This window comes from Barbus barbus (assembly GCF_936440315.1).
Source record: "Barbus barbus genome assembly, chromosome: 13".
Taxonomy (NCBI): Eukaryota; Metazoa; Chordata; class Actinopteri; order Cypriniformes; family Cyprinidae; genus Barbus; species Barbus barbus.
In genome coordinates, this window is record NC_136741.1 from 21,243,227 (window position 1) to 21,265,733 (window position 22,507).

At 36.7% G+C, this 22,507-nt stretch overlaps 1 protein-coding gene across 3 annotated transcripts in view; it reads left to right on the top strand.

Annotated features, from left to right (window-relative positions):
- Positions 1 to 11,674, top strand: part of LOC306879444 (neuronal growth regulator 1-like) — a 109,315-nt gene extending 97,641 nt beyond the window's left edge. For all 3 annotated transcript variants that reach the window (XM_079432393.1, XM_079432394.1, XM_079432395.1), the window contains one exon: positions 9,783 to 11,674. In XM_079432393.1, the coding sequence (XP_079288519.1) occupies positions 9,783 to 9,883 (101 nt within the window). In that variant the 3' untranslated portion in view covers positions 9,884 to 11,674. The remainder of the gene's footprint in view (positions 1 to 9,782) is intronic.
- The last annotated feature ends 10,833 nt before the right edge of the window (positions 11,675 to 22,507 follow it).

A 22,507-nucleotide genomic window follows, 5' to 3' on the forward strand; every position in this document is an offset into this window, starting at 1 on the left:
TTTGACCCCTTCCAGAAAGGCTCAAACACAAAGGTATAAAGCACTTCCTGGCCTGAAGCGATGAGAGTTTGACAGCATCCATATCAAGCTAAAGTGCATGTGTCACTGTGGGGAGTTTGGTATTTTTGCAGTGCTGTAAGTCCCACAGATAGTGTCAGAGTGCCTGAAAGGATAGAGCAACGGAAGAAAGGATAGACTGGATTTGATGGTGATCACATTTGATGGTTTGTGTGCGTGGAAGTGCTTGTTTGCAAGATTCCTTGTATTTGTTGTAGAGACTGTCTGGTGCTAGCAGTCCTGTCAATCGGTATGGCTTATAGGCCCGGCTACATGAATTTTGAATTAAAACAAACAGCAACAGAAATGGATAACTCTGAGGTACCATGTTTCATATTTCATGAGATACAGCGTCTGACCCAAAAGCTTCCAGAGTCCAAAGACTCTAATGGTACGATATCAGATAAAAACGTGAGAAAACCACTAGCGAATAATGTAACTTCGAGCTTATCTTGAGAATACACTTTGTTTGCCTGTGGTAATGGTTTGTTGCATTGCGTGGCTAAAAGCACCATTTCCCCCTGTCCTTGCAGCAGTGTGAATTGTTTACAAAAAAACATCCTGAGAGGAGAAGAAGAATAGAAAGGAATAGTACATATATTAAATTGATTTTTAGTATTCAGCAGGTGATCTTTGCATTCTTAGAAGTGCATAACATAAATAGTGCGCTGAATGAATATAGCTCACTCGTAGACACTATGGCTTTCATCCGTGTTTTTCCTCAGTCCCGAGTTTCATCCTCATGTAATTGACTCATATTTAATGCGTTGGAGTTTGAAGTATCTGATGATCTCAGATAAAAGCTTAAAGTGGCTGTTGCTGTTTAAAACATGTAGATTTTGTACATATGCTAATTAGTGAATCCCCGCCCAACACAGCATATTTTAACTTCATTCTCCATAAAACATAACTACACTTATTATCTGGGCTTAGTGCATGACTGTGCTTAGGGAAATTTGATATTGCATATTAAATTCTTCACAGTTGGTGGTATTATATGTTGCATTACATGCTGCGTTTAATGTTATGCTTCTTTTACTTTTATATAAAACAATAAATTCTTTATGTAAATGGGTAGTTGAAATGTCAAGCAGTGACACGAATGTCCTGTATGGTGATATGCTGTCAAATGTTAATAAATATTTACACCGTGTAAAAGTTTGATGTTGGTAGGACTTTGTAATGTTTTTCAAAAGAATTCTCTTACTCTGACCAAGGCTAAAACAGATATAGAGAAATATTAAATACAATAATAATAATATGTACACCCCCTGTCTTTTAATGCCTTGTGTTGCCTTCTTGAGCATCAGTACATGTTTTCACCTTTTGTAATAGTTGTGCATGAGTCCCTCAATTGTCCTCAGTATTTCTAAATCACAGTCAATGTTGGAAAGGGTTCAAATATGCAGAAGACGCTGGAAAACCAAAGAATGTGGAGGAGCTGGAGGATTTTTCTGAAGAAAAGCAAGCACTTGAACTGCTCAGGACAAACAAGGGACTCATGAACAACTATCACAAAATATAAAAACAGTCGAAATGACACATAGTATTAAGATTCATATTGAATGGGGTAATTTTTATAAATTCTGTTATTATTTTGTCTTGTGGAGTATATGTAAACATCTGTTATGTGAAATAATTTATTCAGGACAGTACTAAATAGGCAAGGCAAGACAATAAAAATAACATGCAATTTTCATGATCCCTCTTATTTTTTTTCAATTATTAACATTTTGCACATTCTGCAAGGGGTATGTAAACTTATGAGCACAACTGTATAATAAATGTAAGATTACAGATATAAAATTAAAGGTGGTTACAACTGGGGATAAGCTAATAGACATGTTATGCCATTTATCCCCCAAAAAGCATATCTATACCAATGTCAACATGTTTGAAGAGTGAAGATGCAGTACAGGGAATCTCAAACAGTTGCATTTCAGTTTTTCATTAGTCGTCTCACATAAGGAGGGGCAAGAATGGACAAATGGCCAGATTATACCAGCACTGGCTGATTCAGCAATGAAGCCTTGCATTACTGCTCCAATTCATGGTACTCATTATTTACGCCACCCATGGGACGCTTGTTGATGAAGGAGGCATAGACACCGAATCTCCCATGTTTACTCCACAGCAGATGTGTTTCCTTTTTGTTTTTCCAGAGGATTCTCAAAGAGTTCGGTGACGTCTTTAGCTCACTGCGATCTAATCAAAACCCAGTAGGCATAATTATGTGCTGGAAATAGTATGCAGTGCAATGATCAATCGATACATTGGGTCAATTACAGGCAATAACTTCACGCTTCCTCGCTCTGAACAGACAAGCCTGAGGATGAGCTGTGCTTTGAGGGGGAAGAATGTTTGGTTAAATTTAAAAAGTGACTAGGCAGCAGATGGTTATCACACAAAATATGTCTCTTTTTAAGGAAGTCCAGTACGTGAGTGCCACCTGTGCTGAAAAGTGCATATAATAAGGGAAGTGAAATGAAATGTCTTTTTGTTGTTTTTATATTGTCTGCCGCAGTCTCGTATCAAAAAGAGTTCCTGCTGTGTTTGGTGTTCAGGTGAAGCTCAAGGCCAGGCAGAGACGCAGTCGAGTCTTATTCAATACCAGCATGTCAGGTGAACTCCTTCTGTGTACAATATTGAAATGAGCTTTTACTCAGCGCTGAATCAGAAATTAGCTCATTTTTATTTCATCAGACCATCACACATAGTGTTAGGCTCTATTTATGATAATGCATTCCTGGGATTTCAAACCCATTATCATTATCGCAGCAGAAACATCATAAACATTTGTGTCAAAAATAACAACCTCTTTCAGTATCCCAAGTTGTAGAAAGGTGGTTAACTCAAAACTGATCAGACAGTTACACAGACACTTGACTTTCTCCAAGTGCTATTCAATTTTGACTCATAGTGGTGGCTTGTTCACCATGTGTTTGTTCTGTCAATTGCTGTTCAGATTGTAATGGCAGGCGTTTAGTTTTGTTTTATGTACTGAATAATTTATTCTCATTGTTAGAAAGTCTTTGTGCAGTTTTTATTGTTTCTTTGTTTCACATTCTTTCAAAAAAATACTAAAAGTGCCTGTTTTATGGACATGGAATTCTTTCATACCACATTCATTTCAGCATATAAATATTAGAGAGTTTACAAGTGGATTACATGATATTCTGACTATTTGTTTAAATGATATAACAATATAATACATGAATCAGTGTTTGCTGAGAAAAGCCTATAAATAAAGGTAATTCGGTTACATTACATTGCTTTAGAAGTGATTATATTGATTGGGTTTTTTTCTGTATGATTCAACATCAGCCTATCACAGGCCTACAGTTCACAGCAATCCATTTTTGCATGTTCCCGCTGTGCTATTTTTTAATTGTAGATCTACATAAATCATTCAGACTGGCATCTTTTTCCATCATGCCATGTCTTGTTGTTCATGCTGACGTCTTTGGTTGTGTTAAGTTTGAGGTAATTCAATATAGAAAAACATCTCAAACCCCTGCGTTCTGTTCCATTTTGTTTGCGCTCCATCCAGCTGTTTTTGAATTCAATAACGGTGTGAACAACCCCTTACTCATTCTGTGCTGCTTAATTATACTAAATTAATGAGTTAAATTGACAGCCCTAATGCATAAAGGAAGAAATCGTTCTTTTCTTTGCAGCATTCAGATTTTACGGATAAGAAAAGAACTTAGTTATAGTTTTTCTATTTCTATTTCTTAAAATTACTCCACTATCATGTAAATAACAAGGAATATTAGAGCTGTCAGATAATTATTTTTTAAATTAATTGCATGATAATCAGATTAATTAATCAGATTATATGAAGACATATTGACATGATAAAATCACATTTATCAGTATTTGCTGAAAAAGCAAGAGCGGCGTGAACAGGGCCATACTTATAATGGTCTGCTTAATTGGGCTAAATGAATATGTTAAATTGACAACCCTTGAAAGCTTTCTTTCTGATACTATTCTTCAACAAGATGTGGTCTTGCGGTTAGGACTGTGACCGGGGTTCGATTCCCGCTTCAGATATTTTTTTTTTTGTGTGTGTTTAACCTTTGTTATATTTTGGGACAAGACAACCTCCGTTACAAAACCAACCGGCTGAATGTTTGTGCGACAGCAAGCTGAGGAAAACAACACGTTTTTCATGTTTGTTCTATTATGAGGCAGGGAATTAGGTAGTTTATCATATGGAGAGCAGAAATACTGAAAGAAGACTTAAAGGGAATATTTGTCAAATCCAAGATTGGAGATGTGGGATTTACGCCAGTTTGCCAAGGACTCGGCAGAAGCTTAGGCCCCTTTCTCTGGAGGCAGTAGAGGGAACAATAGGCCACTGATTGATGGTCAAGGACATTGAACCCTTCTCTCCAAGCCAGAGAAGACTAGCCTCCAGGGAGAAGGGCTGCAGCCAGCCGTCGTCTGTGCAGATTACATGGAGATACGGCCACCCTCACATAACCACTGAGATGATTGCTTTCATTTAATTATGTAAACTGCTGTTTCGTTTGCCACTGCTGTACTGCATGTGTTTTATAGACGAATGATTTTGAATTTCCACAACAGTACACATTTGAAACCGTTTACTTTATGTATATCAAATATGATTTATTTTATTGGATACTGAACCAACATTAATGATGCTAAGGGCCATCAGGGTTGTGCAAAATTCAGACTTAAAAGACTGCTTCCCTTTTAGTTCAGATTTGAAAGAAACTGACCATCTCACAGAGGAAGTTGAAGTGGAATTTCAATTGAAATGTCAGGAACTGGAATTTACTAAATGGCAAATTAAAGAAATTCAACATAATGGAATTTTGGGAAATTAAAGGTTTTTTCACCCAGTTAATAATTGAGGACCTATTGGGGTTATATGAATATATATTTAAATGTATCTGCACTAATGTTCAAAATGAAAAATACAGAGAAAACAGTAATATTGTGACATTATATATACAAAAAAAAAATGGCTGTTTTCGATTTTATCATTTCTAATCTGTTCCTGTGATGGCAAAGCTACATTTTCAGCAGCCATTACTGCAGTCTTCAGTATCACATGACATTCATAAATCATCCTAATGTGCTGATTTGGTTTTCAAGAAACATTTCTTATTATCAATTATGTTGTGCTGCATAATATTTTTGTCAAAACCATGATACTTGTTTTTTTTTCAAAATTCTTAGATGAATAGAAAGTTCAAAGAAACATTTATTTAAAATATAATTTTGTTTTACATTGTACATGAGTTCACTGTTACTTTGGTCCATTTTAATGTCCCCTTGCTGAGTAAAATTATTAATTTCTTTAAAAAATAAAATAAAATCTTACAGCCCTCAAACAGTAGTTTACTTTCAATAGTATTTCAATAGTATTTCCTCAAATTCAGTTCAGGAATTGATTAATCAGAACCAAAACTATCTATTTTAGAGTAATAAACTAAAAATTGGAAACTGTCTAAATAGTCTTATAACTGAAACTTGTTTTATCACAGCATAAGAGCAGCACAAAGAGAGAGAGCATTGAATGGAAGGATGAAATTCATTAAGCAGCTTAACGATGGGTCTTGTGTCAGTTAAAAGGAATGGTGGGACTCGAACTAACAGCTGATTATAGGATGGCAGCCCCTCTTTTTATTCTGCGCCATGTCACACCAACAACATTATGCCTAAAAAAAACTTAAGCTGTTAACTAAATCAACCAAAACAAATACACAAAGTAGAACAGAGGAAGAGCTCTCATTTGCTTTAATTGGAGTCTTGTACCTATATATAGGCAGTGCAGAAACTTCTGTCTGTGGCGATCATTATGCAGAATTATATTACGTGTCCTCTTCATAATCATACAAAGGGAAGGTTTCGCGTGCTTTAGATAGAGTGCAAAACCATGATTTAGACGCACATGACTGATTACTCCCTGATCCGAATTTAATGAGGAAATTGACGCTCTTGAATCTCAAGATGGTTAATCCGACAGTTTGTTTTTAAGTGCGAAATGTCATGCCGTTCCTAATACCTGTACTAACCTCGCTCTGTGGCACCGCCATGTTGTTGTAAAAGCTGGTGCAATAACCTCTTTTCTCACTGTATTTACACACTTTAGATTTAAAGCAGAGTAATCACAAGGCAGCCACTGTCTGGATGGGGAGGGGTTGAGTTAATTAAAATGGCAAGTGCAGTAACAACCTGCACCGTCACAACAACAGACTGATTTAGACGCAGTGGGACATTAAACAGCTCCCTAACTTGCACAACGCAGCCAGGCAGGTAATATTGGTGCTTTCCTTAATTGCTTCTATAGTGCCAGATGATAGGATGTTTCTGGCACGACCCTGAATCATCACTGACGTTCCAGTAGCTATTAGTCCGATGGGGCACTGGAAAGAAATATACTGTAGGGACAAAGCGTTTCGTCCTTTTACCTTTCACAGGCCATATGGCGTTGTTTGTTTTTTGACGAAGAGCGCTTATAGTTAGATACTGCAGCAGGTGCCTATAGCCTAAATGATTCTGTTCCATTGGTAGCGCTGTGCACACTCTGTGGCTCTGGCAAAGGGGCCAGCGCAGGATGTGAGCTGTTTCCATGGTTACCGGCTCCACTCTCTCTGCCTAGCAAAAACTGTGTCATTATCCGGTGCTTTGGATGGAGGCAGAATGAAGCCGCAGTGTACAGGGCAGTTTGCTCTCCTCGTTTCCTGACCATGCATCTCGCGCGCATCATCACAATTTGCATCATTTTCTATCTCATATACCCATTTCTGATATTCTGGGCTTCCCATTGCAGGTGGCTGTTTATTTTTTGGTATAAAGATTTTTAAGCAACACTGGTAATTTAAAGCCGTAAAAGCTGGAATGGAAGCGAAAATGGATGCACGGCTTTTCATCTCCCATTTTTTGCAATTCGTGAGAGGACTTGTCACAAAGCAATTATTTTATCAACCTTCCGTGCACAAACATACTTATTACTGTCAGATGTGCCATTTGATGCCGTGATTCAGCCTTATTGTGGCTTTCAGTGCGGGGAAAACAGTTCAAACAAATGAATCCATATCATATTGACTCCATTAATGATGACTGTCATTACATGTATTCGCAAATAACGTGCACAATGAAAATTTGCTGGATGGATGTAAAAGAAAGTCAGTGGTACCAGCCTGGACAGGTAATCTCCTGAGTGTGTGTGTGTGTGTGTGTGTGCGTGATTTACTAATCTCCTTAGGTAGGCCACTGTCATTAACAAAGCTGTGAAACAAAAACTCTCATGAAGATGAATGCCTGTACACTCTCACACCTGTTCTGAAGCACCTCTCCTGAGTACTACACTCAAGTTGGTTTGCTTCGGGGACAGACCTGAAGGCTTTCAGCCACCGAGATCTGTGTTGGCTGGGAAAATATGAACATACCCAGCGTCAGCAGTACAGGCTTATCAGTGGGTTTGTTAAGGCAGGCATCACTATTACTATTGCTCATGCTTGGAGATTAAACTTTGCCTCGTACCATGCTACGGATGTGAATAATACTTTTTGGACTATCAACCACCAAGCAACTGCACAGTAACATATTCATTTCATATAAACATATAAATAACATATAATTTCCTGTATAATTCCTTTTTTGCTTTTACATGCTTTCTCTATTCCCTTAGTAATCCATGGTTTGTCCTCATTTTTTTGCTTCTTTACAGTCCTTTTAAACAAACAATGTTTTTCATATTTTTTTATTAATATGGACAAAAAAGCAGGATCTTAGGATCTGTACTTGCATAAACCTCGCTCCAATTTTGATTCTTTAAGTCCTCACTGAGAGCTGGTGTTCTATACTGAATTAATTTAAAACTATTTATCCTTTTGTTTTATCAAATAATCTTTGAAAGATTGCAAAAACTGGAAAATGATCAGTCATGTCATTTATAAATAATCCTCCTACTATTTTTCCTTCAATTTTGTTTGTATATATATTATCTATTAATGTAGCAGTATTTTTAGTTATTCTACTAGGTTTTGTAATCACAGGAAATAGACCTTTACTATATAGTGTTTCAGTAAAATCTGTTATTCTCTTATTTCCATTTGGATTCAACAAATCAATATTGAAATCTCCAAATATAATTTGTACTTTGTTCTCATTCCATTTATCGAGCATACCAAATAATTTATTCTTAAAGGTATCCGTACAAGTTCCTGGTGACCTATACACACAACTGATAATTATATTTTTAGATCTTTCAATATCGATTTCTATAGTTATACATTCCACAAGATTTTCTATAGTCACTGACATACTTTTAATCAAATTAGATCTTAACGCTGTGTCAACATAAAAAGCAACTCCTCCTCCTTTCTTATTAACGCTGTTTACTGTAAACAAATTATAACCTTCCAATTCTACTATGTATTTTCTCATTATCAAGCCAAGTCTCTGACACAGCAATCACATTAAATTTATTAAACTGACGCAAATAATCCTTAATGTGTATGAAATTTTTATAAAGAATTCTACTGTTTAAATGAATTATTGATAATGCCCCCTCCATATTCACATTTCTATTAAATTTATCTTCTGTATAATACTCACAACAATTGTTATTTACATCATTAAAAAAGTGATTTTCCGGGTCAATATCATTTTCAATCTCGTACATTTTATGATCCGCTTGATTGAAGGATTTAAAATTCAAATTATCGTACTTACAGTGACATTGTAAGTGGTCAGACACACAGTCCATTTGAATATTGACCAACTCCCCATCATCAACATCTCTAAATGGGAACAAAAATTCCTTATCAATGTCCATCATATCGATAATCCTTTTGAGTCCATATGAATATTCCTTCACACAGTCATCACTTATCCATACTGATCAAGTTCTTTGAGTTCTCTTATTGCGTATACTTTAGCTTCTTCAAGACAACTTGTAAAAGTGAACTTTGCATAATAGAAGTCCTTTTAAAGTACCTTGGTGTTATCAAAAACACCCTTGCAAAGGACATAGCAGATCTTAACAGCTGCATAGCAACTCAGCAGATCTTAACAGCTGCATAGCAACTCATTGGCAACCACCCAGAACACCCTAGCAATTACATAGGAACACCCTTGCAACCACATATTGTAGCAGTGCATTAAGAATCATTCAGAGTTCCTCAGTTCCTCAGCAACTGCATAGCAGCAGCCCTGGTGACCATCCAGAACACCCTAGCAAAGGACAGAGCAATGAGCTCATAACATCTTAACAGCTGCATAGCAACTCCTTGGCAACCACCCAGAACACCCTAGCAATCGCACAGAAACGTGCCAATACTGGCAACCACCCAGAACAGCCTAGAAGCATGTAAGCAAGTTTTTGCATATATTTTAAAGTTTTATGCAAATATATTTTCATTAGGGATGAAATGGATTTGATGCGTTATAGCAGGTTCAAAGGTAAAAGCAGAGAAAGCAACATGATCACATCTTTGAGACGAATTGTTATACCCTCTTATTTTGAAGTGCTCAGCACGTGTTTAAAACAAGGCATCTTATTGAAGGACTCCTTCCGGCATGCGAGCCCGTCGTGAGTCTTGATTTGAGAGCGTGAAGGCAGGCAGCGTGAGCTCTGCTCATATGAAAAGGGAGGAGGTACTGCTTGACTGAGACTATGACTAGCTGCCAGGAGAGAGGGAGAATCTGCTAATCAGCGTGTGTCTCTGCTCTGTTGTTTACAGCACCCAACACCGCTCCGTATGGAAGTACAGGAGGCGCTGAAGTCCTGCTGGCCTGCTGGTACCTGATCCTGGCTCTCTCTTCTCTCGTCAGCGTTTACTAGCCCTGGGGACGGCCATACACAATGACTGTAAAGAACCCTTTTGAGCATTTACAGATCCTTTGACATTGCTGATGGCTGGATCCAATCTGGTACAGTGTGTTTGGAAAGCAGCGAGGGATTGTAATCAGCATTGCTTATGTTGGGATGGTAATTTTCTTCTGTGGTGTTTGTCATCATGTAAATACATATGGTTTTAGGGGGTTGGTTTTCTTTCTCTTGTCTTATTTTCTATTCTTTTCTTATTTTCTTTTCCTGATTTCCCACTTTGTGAATCAGCACACATTGTCCCCTTCGAACGCTCACAAATTAGCTGAAATCATGCTTTGGAAAAGTGAGGGGGTGTGTCTTTGTTATTGAAAAAGGAAAGACGCCCTAGTGTGCCACCTTGCTCTCCGTGCTGGTACATCATTCACATACCCACAAAGTGTTTAAATAGTACGGTTTTTGCCAAGCTCATTTAAATGCAGTGAACCAAGATACACTGTTTAAGATTTCACAAAGGGAGAGATATTGAAATTGATATCAAACGTAATACAGTCAAAGGCGAAGTGAACAATTGAAGGGCAGCTTTAGTTTAATACGCTAATGCGCATGGTTTTTCCATTGATGGTGAAATATGTTTATTAATTTTCTAGACCAAAACTACAGCCATACCTCAACGGTTTAGACCTCTGGCCTATAGACCCCAATTGCATTTAACTGAATTATGCAGTGTAAGATCATAAACCTTTCTAGTTATTCTAGAAATACATGAATTAGTTGTTTTACTGCAGGAAAAAAATCCTAGATTGCACTGGAGATTCAAATAGGTTAACGTATGAGATAAATTTGCCACAAAACTATTTGTGAGCCTAATTGTAAAATTAAAATGAGCCTCTTGCAGTGATCAAAAGGTTATAAAACAGCAAACGCAGAGTTACAGAGCTGTCCTTTCCACCCTGGGGGTCTTTAAAAGGAGAGATCTAATGTGAAAAAGGAATAGAGATAATGCCTGTGTTGCATTTGATGTTATATTAAATAAGATATCAAAGAACAATAGCACAGAAAAGACATTCTTTAGTTGGCAGCTTGCAAAATAATGTAACAGGCCAATCCAAAGTAAAAAGTGGAGGAAAAGTGGGTCATATTTGATGTGCACTTTGATTAAATGAGGAAATTACGAACAGTGTCTAATGTAACTTATCTGACCATCATTCAAATCATTATTGGCTTTTTTTTCTTTCATTTTATGGAGTATGTTTTATGGTTGTAATCATTTGAACAGGATTTTTATAATGTATTAACATATTACCTGCTTTGATTCTGTCAATGTGAAATAGTTTTGAATAGGGAAGCAGAAAAAAAAGAATATGCACTTCCCTTGTGGGGACAATATGAAACTTTCAAGTGTGGATCCAAACATGTGAAGGAATATTATTTCAAAATACGTATGCAGTATGGCATAGTTTACAATGTTGTCTTTCATTTTAGATGCCACAACTGTTGTTGATTCTTGTCAAACGAGTAGAAGTTGGAAAAAAGAACAGTTTGTAATCAAATAATCTACTTTTAACTCAGAGGGTGTGAACCAGTCATACGGTATAATAGAAAACGAGTCACGTGTGTGTATATTCGAAGAAAGTAGAATTAATTTTATCTTATTGGTAGAGCCAGTGTCTAGGTTTAGTTTAACCTCTACCCTAGTTCCCACACACTTGTTGTATACTAAGATGTGCAGAAATTATAAATGTGCTGCATGTCAAATTAATATGTATGTTAAGGTGGCCACTTACTATAAATCGATAATTTGAGAACAAAACCAGTTTGGAGGCTGCTTTGACTTAATGAAATGTGTTCCACACTACTGAACATCACTAGGCCTGTCTGTTGAGCTATGATGAAATGTTCTTTTCATGTGAAAGTCATCACAGAATCGTTTCCGCTCAGTGTGCAATACTAGGTCCTTTCCTATGGACTGTACTTAGGCTATTTGGTTAGCGCGTGACAAATTTACATTCTTTTTGTATATTGTTTCTTGCACAAGTACATTTTCAATGACAGGAATGTTCGGAATATTTAACTTACAACAGATATATTCTGACGAAGAATCAGTCACAGAATCAGATAGGTCTTATTATAGACCTGAAAGCCTCAAAGATCAAACCGAGTGATGTTTAAATATTCATCGCTGTGAAGGCCTGGCTCTCGCCATTGTGATGTAAAAAGTAACGTTGCACTTGCTTATCATTACCACAAACCTCCATAATCACAGATTAACACCAATAGCTTTGACAGTTAAATACGCTGCATTTCAACATTCTGAGTCCACTCTAGAAGCAAGTACTGTATAAAATGTGCCTTTAAAAGTATTAATTGATATGATCTGTTGCCATTCCATGTCAAATGCCATGTCTAAGCCTCATGCATTTGCCATTCATAGCTAGCATACCAGATGAATCAGTGTTGCGCAGTATTTCTGGCTTCTTTCAGTCCAAACTAATAGCTGATTAAAGAGGCATTTTTTTTAAACGTCTGCCAATTTTGCGTTTTGTAAAGATATAAAAGTAGCCCATGCTCTTTTAATAAATATTGTGAATGAATCCTAAACAAGGAGCTCATTAAACCATCATTAAAACTGCGTAAGTGAACATCAAGATAAAAAAAGCAGACAAGAGCATTCATGCATGCATAATTCTCCTGAAAGTTACAGCCTTTCAAAAGAGTCTGTAAATAACAGGCAAATGTGCTGCAAATTTTCACTCTGAGCATCTAATGACTTGATAATCACATTCCTGGACATGCATTAATATTCAATGACGAGTTTCGAAATTTCTCACATCAGCCAAGTGACAGTTATACAGAACTTGCGTGGTGCCGGTGGTCACGAAAACCCGAAAGGCCGGTGCTATTTTCGAATGGGTTCAAATTACTGCAAGCAGCACAGTATGTTGTGGCCTGAGGAAAACCCTTGGGTTCCAACACCTTCCCGGAGTCCTCGCCGCGTTGTAAGAGGTAGCAATTTCTGAACTTTTTTTCTCTAAATCCTATGAGCACATATCGGTACAAAAAAAGTCTTCGGTGGATGTGTAACCATACGTGTACGGTCTGAAAAACCCAAACATTTAAGATACTTAATCTCCTATCTCGAGCGAAGCTGCTGGCGAGACAGAATGAGGGTGGGAGGCGGTATTTCAATGATTAAAAACCTGTCAGCTCCATCTCTGTCTTGGCCAGACTCTTCTGTAAGTCGGTTTGAGAGTGCTGTGTGTGCGGCCAGGGGAGGTGATTCTTCTGACCTGGCAGTTAATAAAATTCTTCCTGTGCCTTTGTCAGTTTCTGGAGGATGATTTTGTGGAGTGCTGGAGGGTGCTGCATTAACCAGCTGTGAGCGCTCACTCTCCCAGCAGCACTATGGCAGGGCTGACAGTAATCTACATAAACCTCTGTCCTTTTCAAAACGCTTGCCAGTAATTGCAGTTTTGCAGCATTCCAATTGACTCCACGGAGCACCGTAAAGAACAAAAACCTGTAATCCTTCGCGAAGCCCATTTGGTTTGCGGCTATTGTGTTAAACCTTCGAATGATACGAAACTGATGACAAATGAAGCGGCTGCCATGACTGTACTTAGGCGGTAGAAACATTCATTGGCTATATATTTGTCTGGATAATAAAATAGCTGCCAAAACGAGAATTGAGTGAATTCTAAAGATTTTTTTGTTCCTCGCCATCAAGTGTTTGTCGGCCCCCTCGCTCATTATTTTCACTGAGCTGGAAAATAAGTTAGCCAAGCACCGATGCATTGGTTTTGATAATGCTAAGGTTTTAGCAGAGCCATCTTTTCACTGAGCTCTGTTTGAAACCGCCGATTGTGTCTCATCAGGAGAAGTGTTTTACATGAAAAGCAAGGGATCAATTTAGGTACGCAAGTCCAGGGTTTTAGAAAAACACACCGTTCTCTTTTATTCACCGTTATGTCTCATTAGATGTTGGTTGGCCTGGTAATTGTTGCTAGCTGTTTTGAATGGCATGGGCTATTTTTGTTGGCACTGTTCATATCTTAAGCAGTTATTTTGTGACGTGGAATAAGTCCACCAATGAAACCACCCATCTTATTGAGTAATTGAGCACAGAGGACACCCGCCAGAATGATCCAAATTTACACTAATGCTTTTGGGAGACATTTGGTGAGCTTTGGTTACTTTTGTATATACATGTTTATTTGATTTCGGTACCTTTTATTTTGTTTCGTTCAATTTGGTGACTAAGTAAAATGGACATTGTAACCATATTGGGATGGCTGTACTTTTATTTCCTCAACTCTTGAAGCTGAAATTTCTGTGATGAGAAATTTGAAATGGTCATCTTTACTTACGTGTGTATGGAGATACTTTAGCCACCAAGGATATAGTTGTATATTTTAGGCTCTAGATCACTGGAATGACATATATGGCTTTAAGTGGCATTGATATATATTGATATTGTCAAGAAAAAAAAAAAGAATCATATACTTTAATTACTTTAAAGCTTACATTGTGTATAGCACGTATGCAAGTTCATTTTCATCATGTTTGATGTAATTTTGTAGCAGTGGTTTGATACTAATAAAGTTGGAAGTTGGTGATGGAACTGTGAAATGTGCTTTACATGATACTTAATGAAATGTCATTATTTTAAAATACTGTACCTGCATATGATATAATTCAGCAAGAACACAAGATGGTGTGTTTTATTGCATTTAAAATAAATACGAATACATTTAAATTAATTTCCAGTAATTAAGACTACTGATACTTCCCACGTAAGTGAACAATGTTGCACTGTAATAATAAAATGAAAAGAACTCATTTGTTAGTTAATTTGTTTATTCTGTCTGTCCCTTTCAATCAAGTGCCATAGAAAGACCTGTTTAAAGTGCATTTACACCACAATGATGATCATGTAATTGACAGTAACATTTTCCGTCTTTCATGCTAACATTTCTCATTTGGTTTCTCATCAGGAACATAATGTACTGGTGGGTCTGTTGAAGTCTAAAGAGTTAATCCACATCTATTTGAATTTCCATGTCAGTGGTGCATGGCCTGCTGCACTAGGATCCAAGCAGCGCCTCATGGGAGACAACGTTTTATGTGTGCTGGAAACAAGCTGACCTCCTGGCACTAGATGAAAAACCTAAATTGCCAAAAAAGACCATTCCCCAGTGACTACATTTGGTTACATCTTGTGCAATTCATGTTTATAGAGTTCATTCTACACTTAAAACCTTTCACCTTTTGTGGTGAAAAACACGTTGTGTAAGCGCGGTCACAAAGTGAATCATATCCAGAGTTTAGTGTGGAAATGATTTAGTACTCTGAGTCTGTCAGCCTCCTCCCACATCCCCATGACAGATGTCCACACTGCAGCATATTTATCTTTCATTTGGAGATCAGACCAGGTCATTTTCAATGGCCCTCTTAAAGCCTCAGTTAATAGCCCACATCACAGTGTTCCTTGAGCTTCAAGAAGAGGCTGCACTGAATAAAGAACACCAGTTAGAGGAGGTGCAACTTCGCAGTGTTTTTTGATTTGTAGTTGTATATTTTTTGCAATATACATCTAAAATTTTGATATTTCTACATATTTCTGTGACATATTAAAATAGAACTATACTACTCAATATTTAGTGGATTCAAATGGATTACGTTTATACATCGAAAATTATTTAAAATAATTTAAATTAGCTAATTATAGTTATTTAACATCAAAATTAGTAAAGCATAACAAAAAAAAATCAAAACTGCAAATAAAATTGTCTCATTTTGTGTGATCTTTGTGAGTATGTGGAAACGCATTGGAAAGTATTGTTAACAAGTGAAAGTAGTAGTTCCCCATCTTGTGTAATATTGCAGTTTTTTTCTTAATTGTAATTATTACAATACATATGAAAAGCTCGGATGCTATAAATTAGAATGCTATTATGCTATTAAATTAGAAAAGCAGATGTAAGGATTTACTTCACAAACAGTCTTCTAACTGCTGCTCTCACCTCAGGAGGGTGGTGGTCATGTGTGATAGTGATTTCACCCCTGTAGCTCGATTCTAATTGGTTAAACTAATGGTGTTGCAAATCACTCAGTATGACAACACTCCCCAGTCTCCCCAACTAAGTACAGCTCCAAACCAACAGTAGTCATAGATCAGTGATCCTCCCTGCTGTATTTACAATCAATAATGGAATTATTTTTTTATGTCGAGTATGAAATTTGTGTTCAACTCATTGCTTGTATTAGGACAATGTGGAAATAGTTTTTATGGTTTAGTTTCCATTGATGAGATTGTTTTAAATTTGTTTGATCTAATGTATTGGCAAGTCCTTAATCAACCTGATTTTATGAGAAAAAGATATTGTTTGAAATGCTATTTTGGGATGTATATGGAAATATATGATTTTTAGAAAAAAGTTCCACCCCACTCCTAAACGTAACCTTCAGTTGTATGAAAATGTACAAATTAGATTGTACAAATTCGCCAGAAAGTAAAAAAAAAAAGTTTCAAATTGCCATGAAAGTGTGTTGCTTTAACTATACATTTACATAAAATGAATAACAAATGTATTGATTCTGCTAACATTTGACATTTATATTTAATTTGCATTTATTTAGTTAGTTTTTTATTTTTATTTAATATAACTTGCATTAATTTACATAAAATATATTGTAATTTTGGAAAATAAATATGCATTTTAAGTAGCATTGATTTGAAAATCAGATCATCTTGATTTAAAAAAAAAAAATCTGTTCACCCTATTTCATGCACGAGCAAACCTGACATTATCATAATATCAGCCTAATTTAGATTTTGGGTTGCACCTCAAATTTTAGTCCCATTATAAATAATGACAAAAAATATTACATGGAACTTGGAGAAAGTGTGCTGAAAACAAACCTTAAAAAGTCTCTCAGATACATCGTTCATTGGTCTAAAGATACCACATTTACACAAAAGTTCTCCCAGTCCGAACGATTTCCTCAATTCTTTGTGTTTCAGAGCTGTCCTCCACTGGAGGTTCTTTCAGGGATCATGTGATTTCTGCGGTGGACTAATAAGATTGAATTGGTGTGAGTTGGCTTCTCGTCGATCTTCTCCATGTGCAGACGGAGGGGGAGAGAGTGGCAGGAGAACACCTGCAAGCGGATTAATGAGGGAGAGACTGCTCTCCGAGCTGCCCATCCTACTCCCGCTAATTAATCCTGCTGGTCATTAGCAATAACGGTTAGCTTCATTCAAATAGCAGGCATTTGATGTTATCTCCATACTGAAACTTGCATAGTAACTGTGCCCTGATTAACATACAGGAGATAATGAGGGCAGAGGTTACATTCTGTTATTATTTAATTGCTCATTTTAACTGTTTCACTCTGCTTTTCTAAACTTGTATACTCCTATTTTTCCATTAAAAAATACATATAAATTCATAGTGACTATTTCAGCTAAGGCATTACATCACTTGCTCACCAATGGATCCTCAGCAGTGAATGGGTGCCGTCAAGTAATCCACATGATTAATATGAAGTTAACTTGTGAAGTATAGAATTGCGTGTTTGTAATAAACAAATCCATCAAGATGGTTTCAACTTCAAATTGTCACTTCAGCCTAAAATACGATAGCTTTGTGTGAGAAATAGACTAAATATAAGTCTTTATTCACTAATTAACTTCCAGTGAGCTGTGAACTCCAGAACCACCTCAAACTAATCATTGACTCAGTGAGTTGACTTAAGAACTGAATCAGCAAAAGAATCATTCTTTTGAGCATGAATGAACTGGTTGATATGGTTCACAAATTGGATGGAACAGTTCATCAATGAATCGCTGGACTGATTCATTAATCAATCAGCGTTTACTTACTCAGTTATCTGGCCTCAAGTTACCAACTCACTGCATAAAAAAAATCAGTTAAGAATACCTTAAGTTAATTAAATTCCAGAATATGGCGATATTTATTTTCTTGGAGTTTTTGGTTATTTTTGGAGTATGGAAATTTTGGTTTATATGGAAAAGATACTTAGATTCTTCAAAAAAAAAAAAAAAAATTTGTTCCAAAATAGAAAAAAAGTCATATGGGTTTAGAATAACACAACAGTGAGGAATGAACTATCTCCATAGTTTGAAAAGAGATTTGTGGGAGTCGTACGGATGTGAAATACATGGCTATTTCCGTTTGTGAGTATGTGTGTGTGTACGATGGGATTTAAATAGATCTCTTAACACCCCCCTACACACAGACACGTACACACTTTCTGTCTTTCTCTATATGCTTGCCTTATTGCTGTACTCATGGCAGATGAGAAGCAACTCCACACAGACAAGAGGAAGAATGAGAAAGGACATGTGAGGGAGAGACTGAAGCGATGAGGGAGGGAGCCGTCACACAGAGCGCTTCCTAAAATCATGTTACTGTGTCATTATCCCACCTCTGCTCTTTTCCCAGCAATCATATTTGGAGAACATCTTTCAGGAGCTCTCAGTGCCACAACAACTGGTAAGCATGGCTAATGGAAATTTAATCAGTGACAAGAGTGGAGAATCAGTCATAATGCATGTCAAACTGAATGCACCCCGATAAGGAATAACAGAGAGATGCAAATAGTGGGAAAGGGAGGCTTCGCTGACAGACTGATAATGCCCTCGTACTTCCTGCGGCAAGCGCTGAAGGCTGTTTTATGCTTGTGAGTGTTTTATTTAGAGCGTGGTTTATGAATGTGTTTTTGTTTTGTTTTTTTCATTGATTTTAATGCTGCAAATATGAGCACTCCAGCAAAACCAGAAGGCACAAGGATGCAAATAGCCCTCTTGTTTATGTTTTTTCATTAAAGCAATAAGAGCCAATCTAATTAGGACATCAAGATTTCAAGCAGTTGTTCCTTGGCTGCTTGTTTGTTTGGTTGGTTTTCATTTTTCATACTTTCTCCAGGCAGAACCTTGTAAGATTAAACCAATAAATTGCTCGCAAAACTTGGGGTTAAATTGACTACACATGACAAAACCTAAACAAATCCCTCTTATCCCATTTCAACTTCCCCACTGGTAAACAGAGCGCTATCTTGTTCCACCAAAGAATTGCCATGAGCAAGACGGCGCACAAAAACCCAATCTACAAAGGAACAAAACTGGGATGCTCCACCAGCACACCACGCATCCTCTGTGTCTCAACTTACCCATGAAGCAGGTTTCTTAAGGCTAGACTCGTGCAAGCGCTCAATGAGAGTTTCAAGTCAAGCTTGCATGAGCGTGAATGGTATTTAACCCTTTCTGATCCTGTGAGCTGTGGCATGTAACAGGTTTCATTTGAGCATTGCTAGAACATTGTAAAACAAGACTTCATATGTAATCATTTGTATTATTAATCGTCTAAATGTTGATATTCACTTGTAGTTTACATATGTTGTGTAATAGTACTGCATGAATACCAGATGAGTTTAGTTTCAAGTTTTGGGATATTTCTGGTTTACACAAGTATTGAGGGTTGACTTTCACTATTGTCAAAATTTATAGGCTCTACTTTTACATTTTTACCCATCTGTTACATTTCCACTGTAAACCACAAAAAAAATTATAGCTGGAAAGTAACGGTAGTAGTGAAATTTAATTTGCAAATGATTCATTGGAATTGTATCTATTGATGGATGTGTGTGTGCGTGGGTGTGTGTTAATGGATGTAAATTAATTTATGTTTGTAGCTTAAGAATTATGAACATTGCAAAATGCTGAAATCTCCCATGTTTTATAGAACTGTTTGTATTTTTTTTTAAATAGCACATTCATAAGTAAAATCTTAAAATGTCCTTACCATTTATGTTTAATCAGTGTCATGCATGAATCAGCAATGATCAGATGAAGGGCGACTAAACAAATCCTGCTGCTCGCATTATACTTGTGTGAAACATGTTGGAAATTAGCATGATTTGTTTTTCCGCTGAAGATTATGAAAAAATTAACTACATATACACAGCAAAAAGCAACACTGTTGCTATGAACACTTGAAAGGCCTACTGAAGAAAATTGATACAGCCTATTAAGTTGTAAATATATAGGTCTAAAACTCCACAACAAGAATAATATAGCCTACACTCTTAAAAATAAAGGTTCTTAATTGGTTTTGATGGTTCCTTGAACCTTTTAACATCCATGGAATCTTTTCATCATAGAAAAGATTATTTATAGTGAACAAAGGATACTTTAGATGCTCTTCACACTGAGAAGAACTGTAGGGTTCTTTGGGGAACCCAAAATTATTCTTCTATTGCATCACTGGATAAATCCCATTTTGTAACCTTTATTTTTAATCTAATTTTCAAAATGTAATTGTTCAAGCTCCACCCATCACAGCACTATCAATAATGCTCGAGTACCCTTAATCAACATCAAACTAGAAGTGTGTTCCTCTTAACTGATGTTATACTGAATATCATTCACCATAATTATTAAATCATAAAATATTCTTTGAGCAGCCATTATTACAATTATTCAACCTTTAAACTTAAAGCATGTCAAAACAGGGTGTGGGTTGATTCCTCTTCTTTTAATGAGACACCTGATCTTATATGTCTATCACAAGCTTTGTCAGTTCTGGGGCAACCACTTTCTTTAGAAAGACCTAACAACTTGCTTAAGGACTCTCTGGGGTACGTGTACCTCTGACTGGGAATCACAGCTTAAGCCCGAGTTTGCAGACTATACGCTTGATCTTCATTATAATTAGATGCTACCCCAACCCATAAGGATGGCAAACTGTGCTGTGTAAATTATCACACACAAATCATCTGCAGCAAACAGGAAAATGTGAAATGGAGAAAATGGGAGGAGGGTCTCCTCCTCCTGCACTGTGGCAGAAGAGATCCAGGAAGGTATATTCTGGTTTTAGCTCCTCCGAACAAAGCTCTATGATGCAGGGTGTGCGTGTGTGAGTTCCTATTTATTAATTGAGCATATGGCTGACTGTGTGAGTGTTATCTGCACTTCAGGAAATGATGTGATGTTGGTGGCAGTTCCACAAACTGAGGTGAGTGGCTGGCCAGCAAACAATACACAATGAGTGAATCATAACCTGCTATTGGCAGTATTATAATTGCATGGCCTTATTTTGTCATTAGGCTGACCTTGTATATTTTTCCAGCAATGTAAAAAGCAATGAAGATTTAATTGCTATACCAATATGGTTTTATTGAACTTTAAGTGTAATGCTATACGATGATGGCACCTCTAACAGCTGCGCCAGTTGGGTTGTCAGGGGCTAATGGGATCAGCCAATGTCTGGATGTCAGATTAGTCAAAGACAAATGAGCTGTACATAGGCCTACCTCTACATTGAGACTGTAAGTGGCTGTAAATTTCTGTTGACATAGTCATCACTTATAGCCAGTGTATTAATCCACTTTACCAGGTATTTCCCACCTAACGTACTTTCAGATTGATTGAACTTACTTTTGAATCAATATATCATTGGGTCAAAAGCTTATGGGGCCAGTAAGATTGATTTAAAGAAGTCGATACTTTGATTTAGCAAGGATGCATTAAATTGACCAGAAATTACAGTCTTTTACATTGACATTTACATTGTTTCAGGAGATTTCTAATTCATTTAAATGCTGTTCTTTTAAACTTCATATTCATCAAAGAATCAAAAAATGTATCGCAGTCTCTCAAACATATAAAGCAACAAAGATGTTAAGAAGAAATGTTACTTGAGCACCAAATCAGTATATAGAGTGATTTTGGAAGGATCATGTGACATTAAAGACTGGAGTAATGGCTGGTGAAAATCAAGCTTTGCCATCACATACATAATAACTGACATTTTAAAATATATTACAATAAAATAATTTATTTTAAACTGTAATAATATTTCACAAAAGTTCTCATTTCACTGTATTTTCAATCAAGCAATATCATTAAAAAATCTTACCAACCCCAAACTTTTGAACAATAGCACACAATTATATATATATTTTTGGCAGAATTTATATTTTACATGTTTTGGAGTGAGACATTATTAGATGTGGCACAGTGCTTACCATTAAAACATATGCACTTTCATCACACTGAAAATCCAGGGCTGGCTCAAGCTAGACTCAAGCTTACACAGGTAGCCACTTAAACCTGCTTCGTGACAATGTGTTTGAATAGACACCAAAAGCATTTCACCCTGCACTCTAACCGAAATGAGCCTCTATTTCAGGTTGATTATGTCTCTTCTTTTGATATATGCAGAATCTTCCCATGCAGTCACCGTATGGCCATTGAGCAGGGATGCCCTCCACATTAGAAGTAATTCACACTTCAACTTCAGTCAAGCACCATCAGCGGCTAAAACCCTGGATTGCCTGTGAATAAAATCATAGTCATGACAACTGTGCAAAATGTCGCCTCAGTAACGTTAAGAGGTATTCATAATTCTTCCAACCAAGTGCACTGCTTACGGATTTAATGAATATGTTTAACACAGCTCTGTAAACTGTCAATGGCTGGATTGCAACAGATCCACAAAGTATAGTCGTTGTGTGTGGAAAGAGGACAGCATTAAACAACACAATATTATAATGTATTTAAAGGTTTTTATAATCAGGATTATGGAGTCTGGATCAAACCAAATGTGTCCTGTT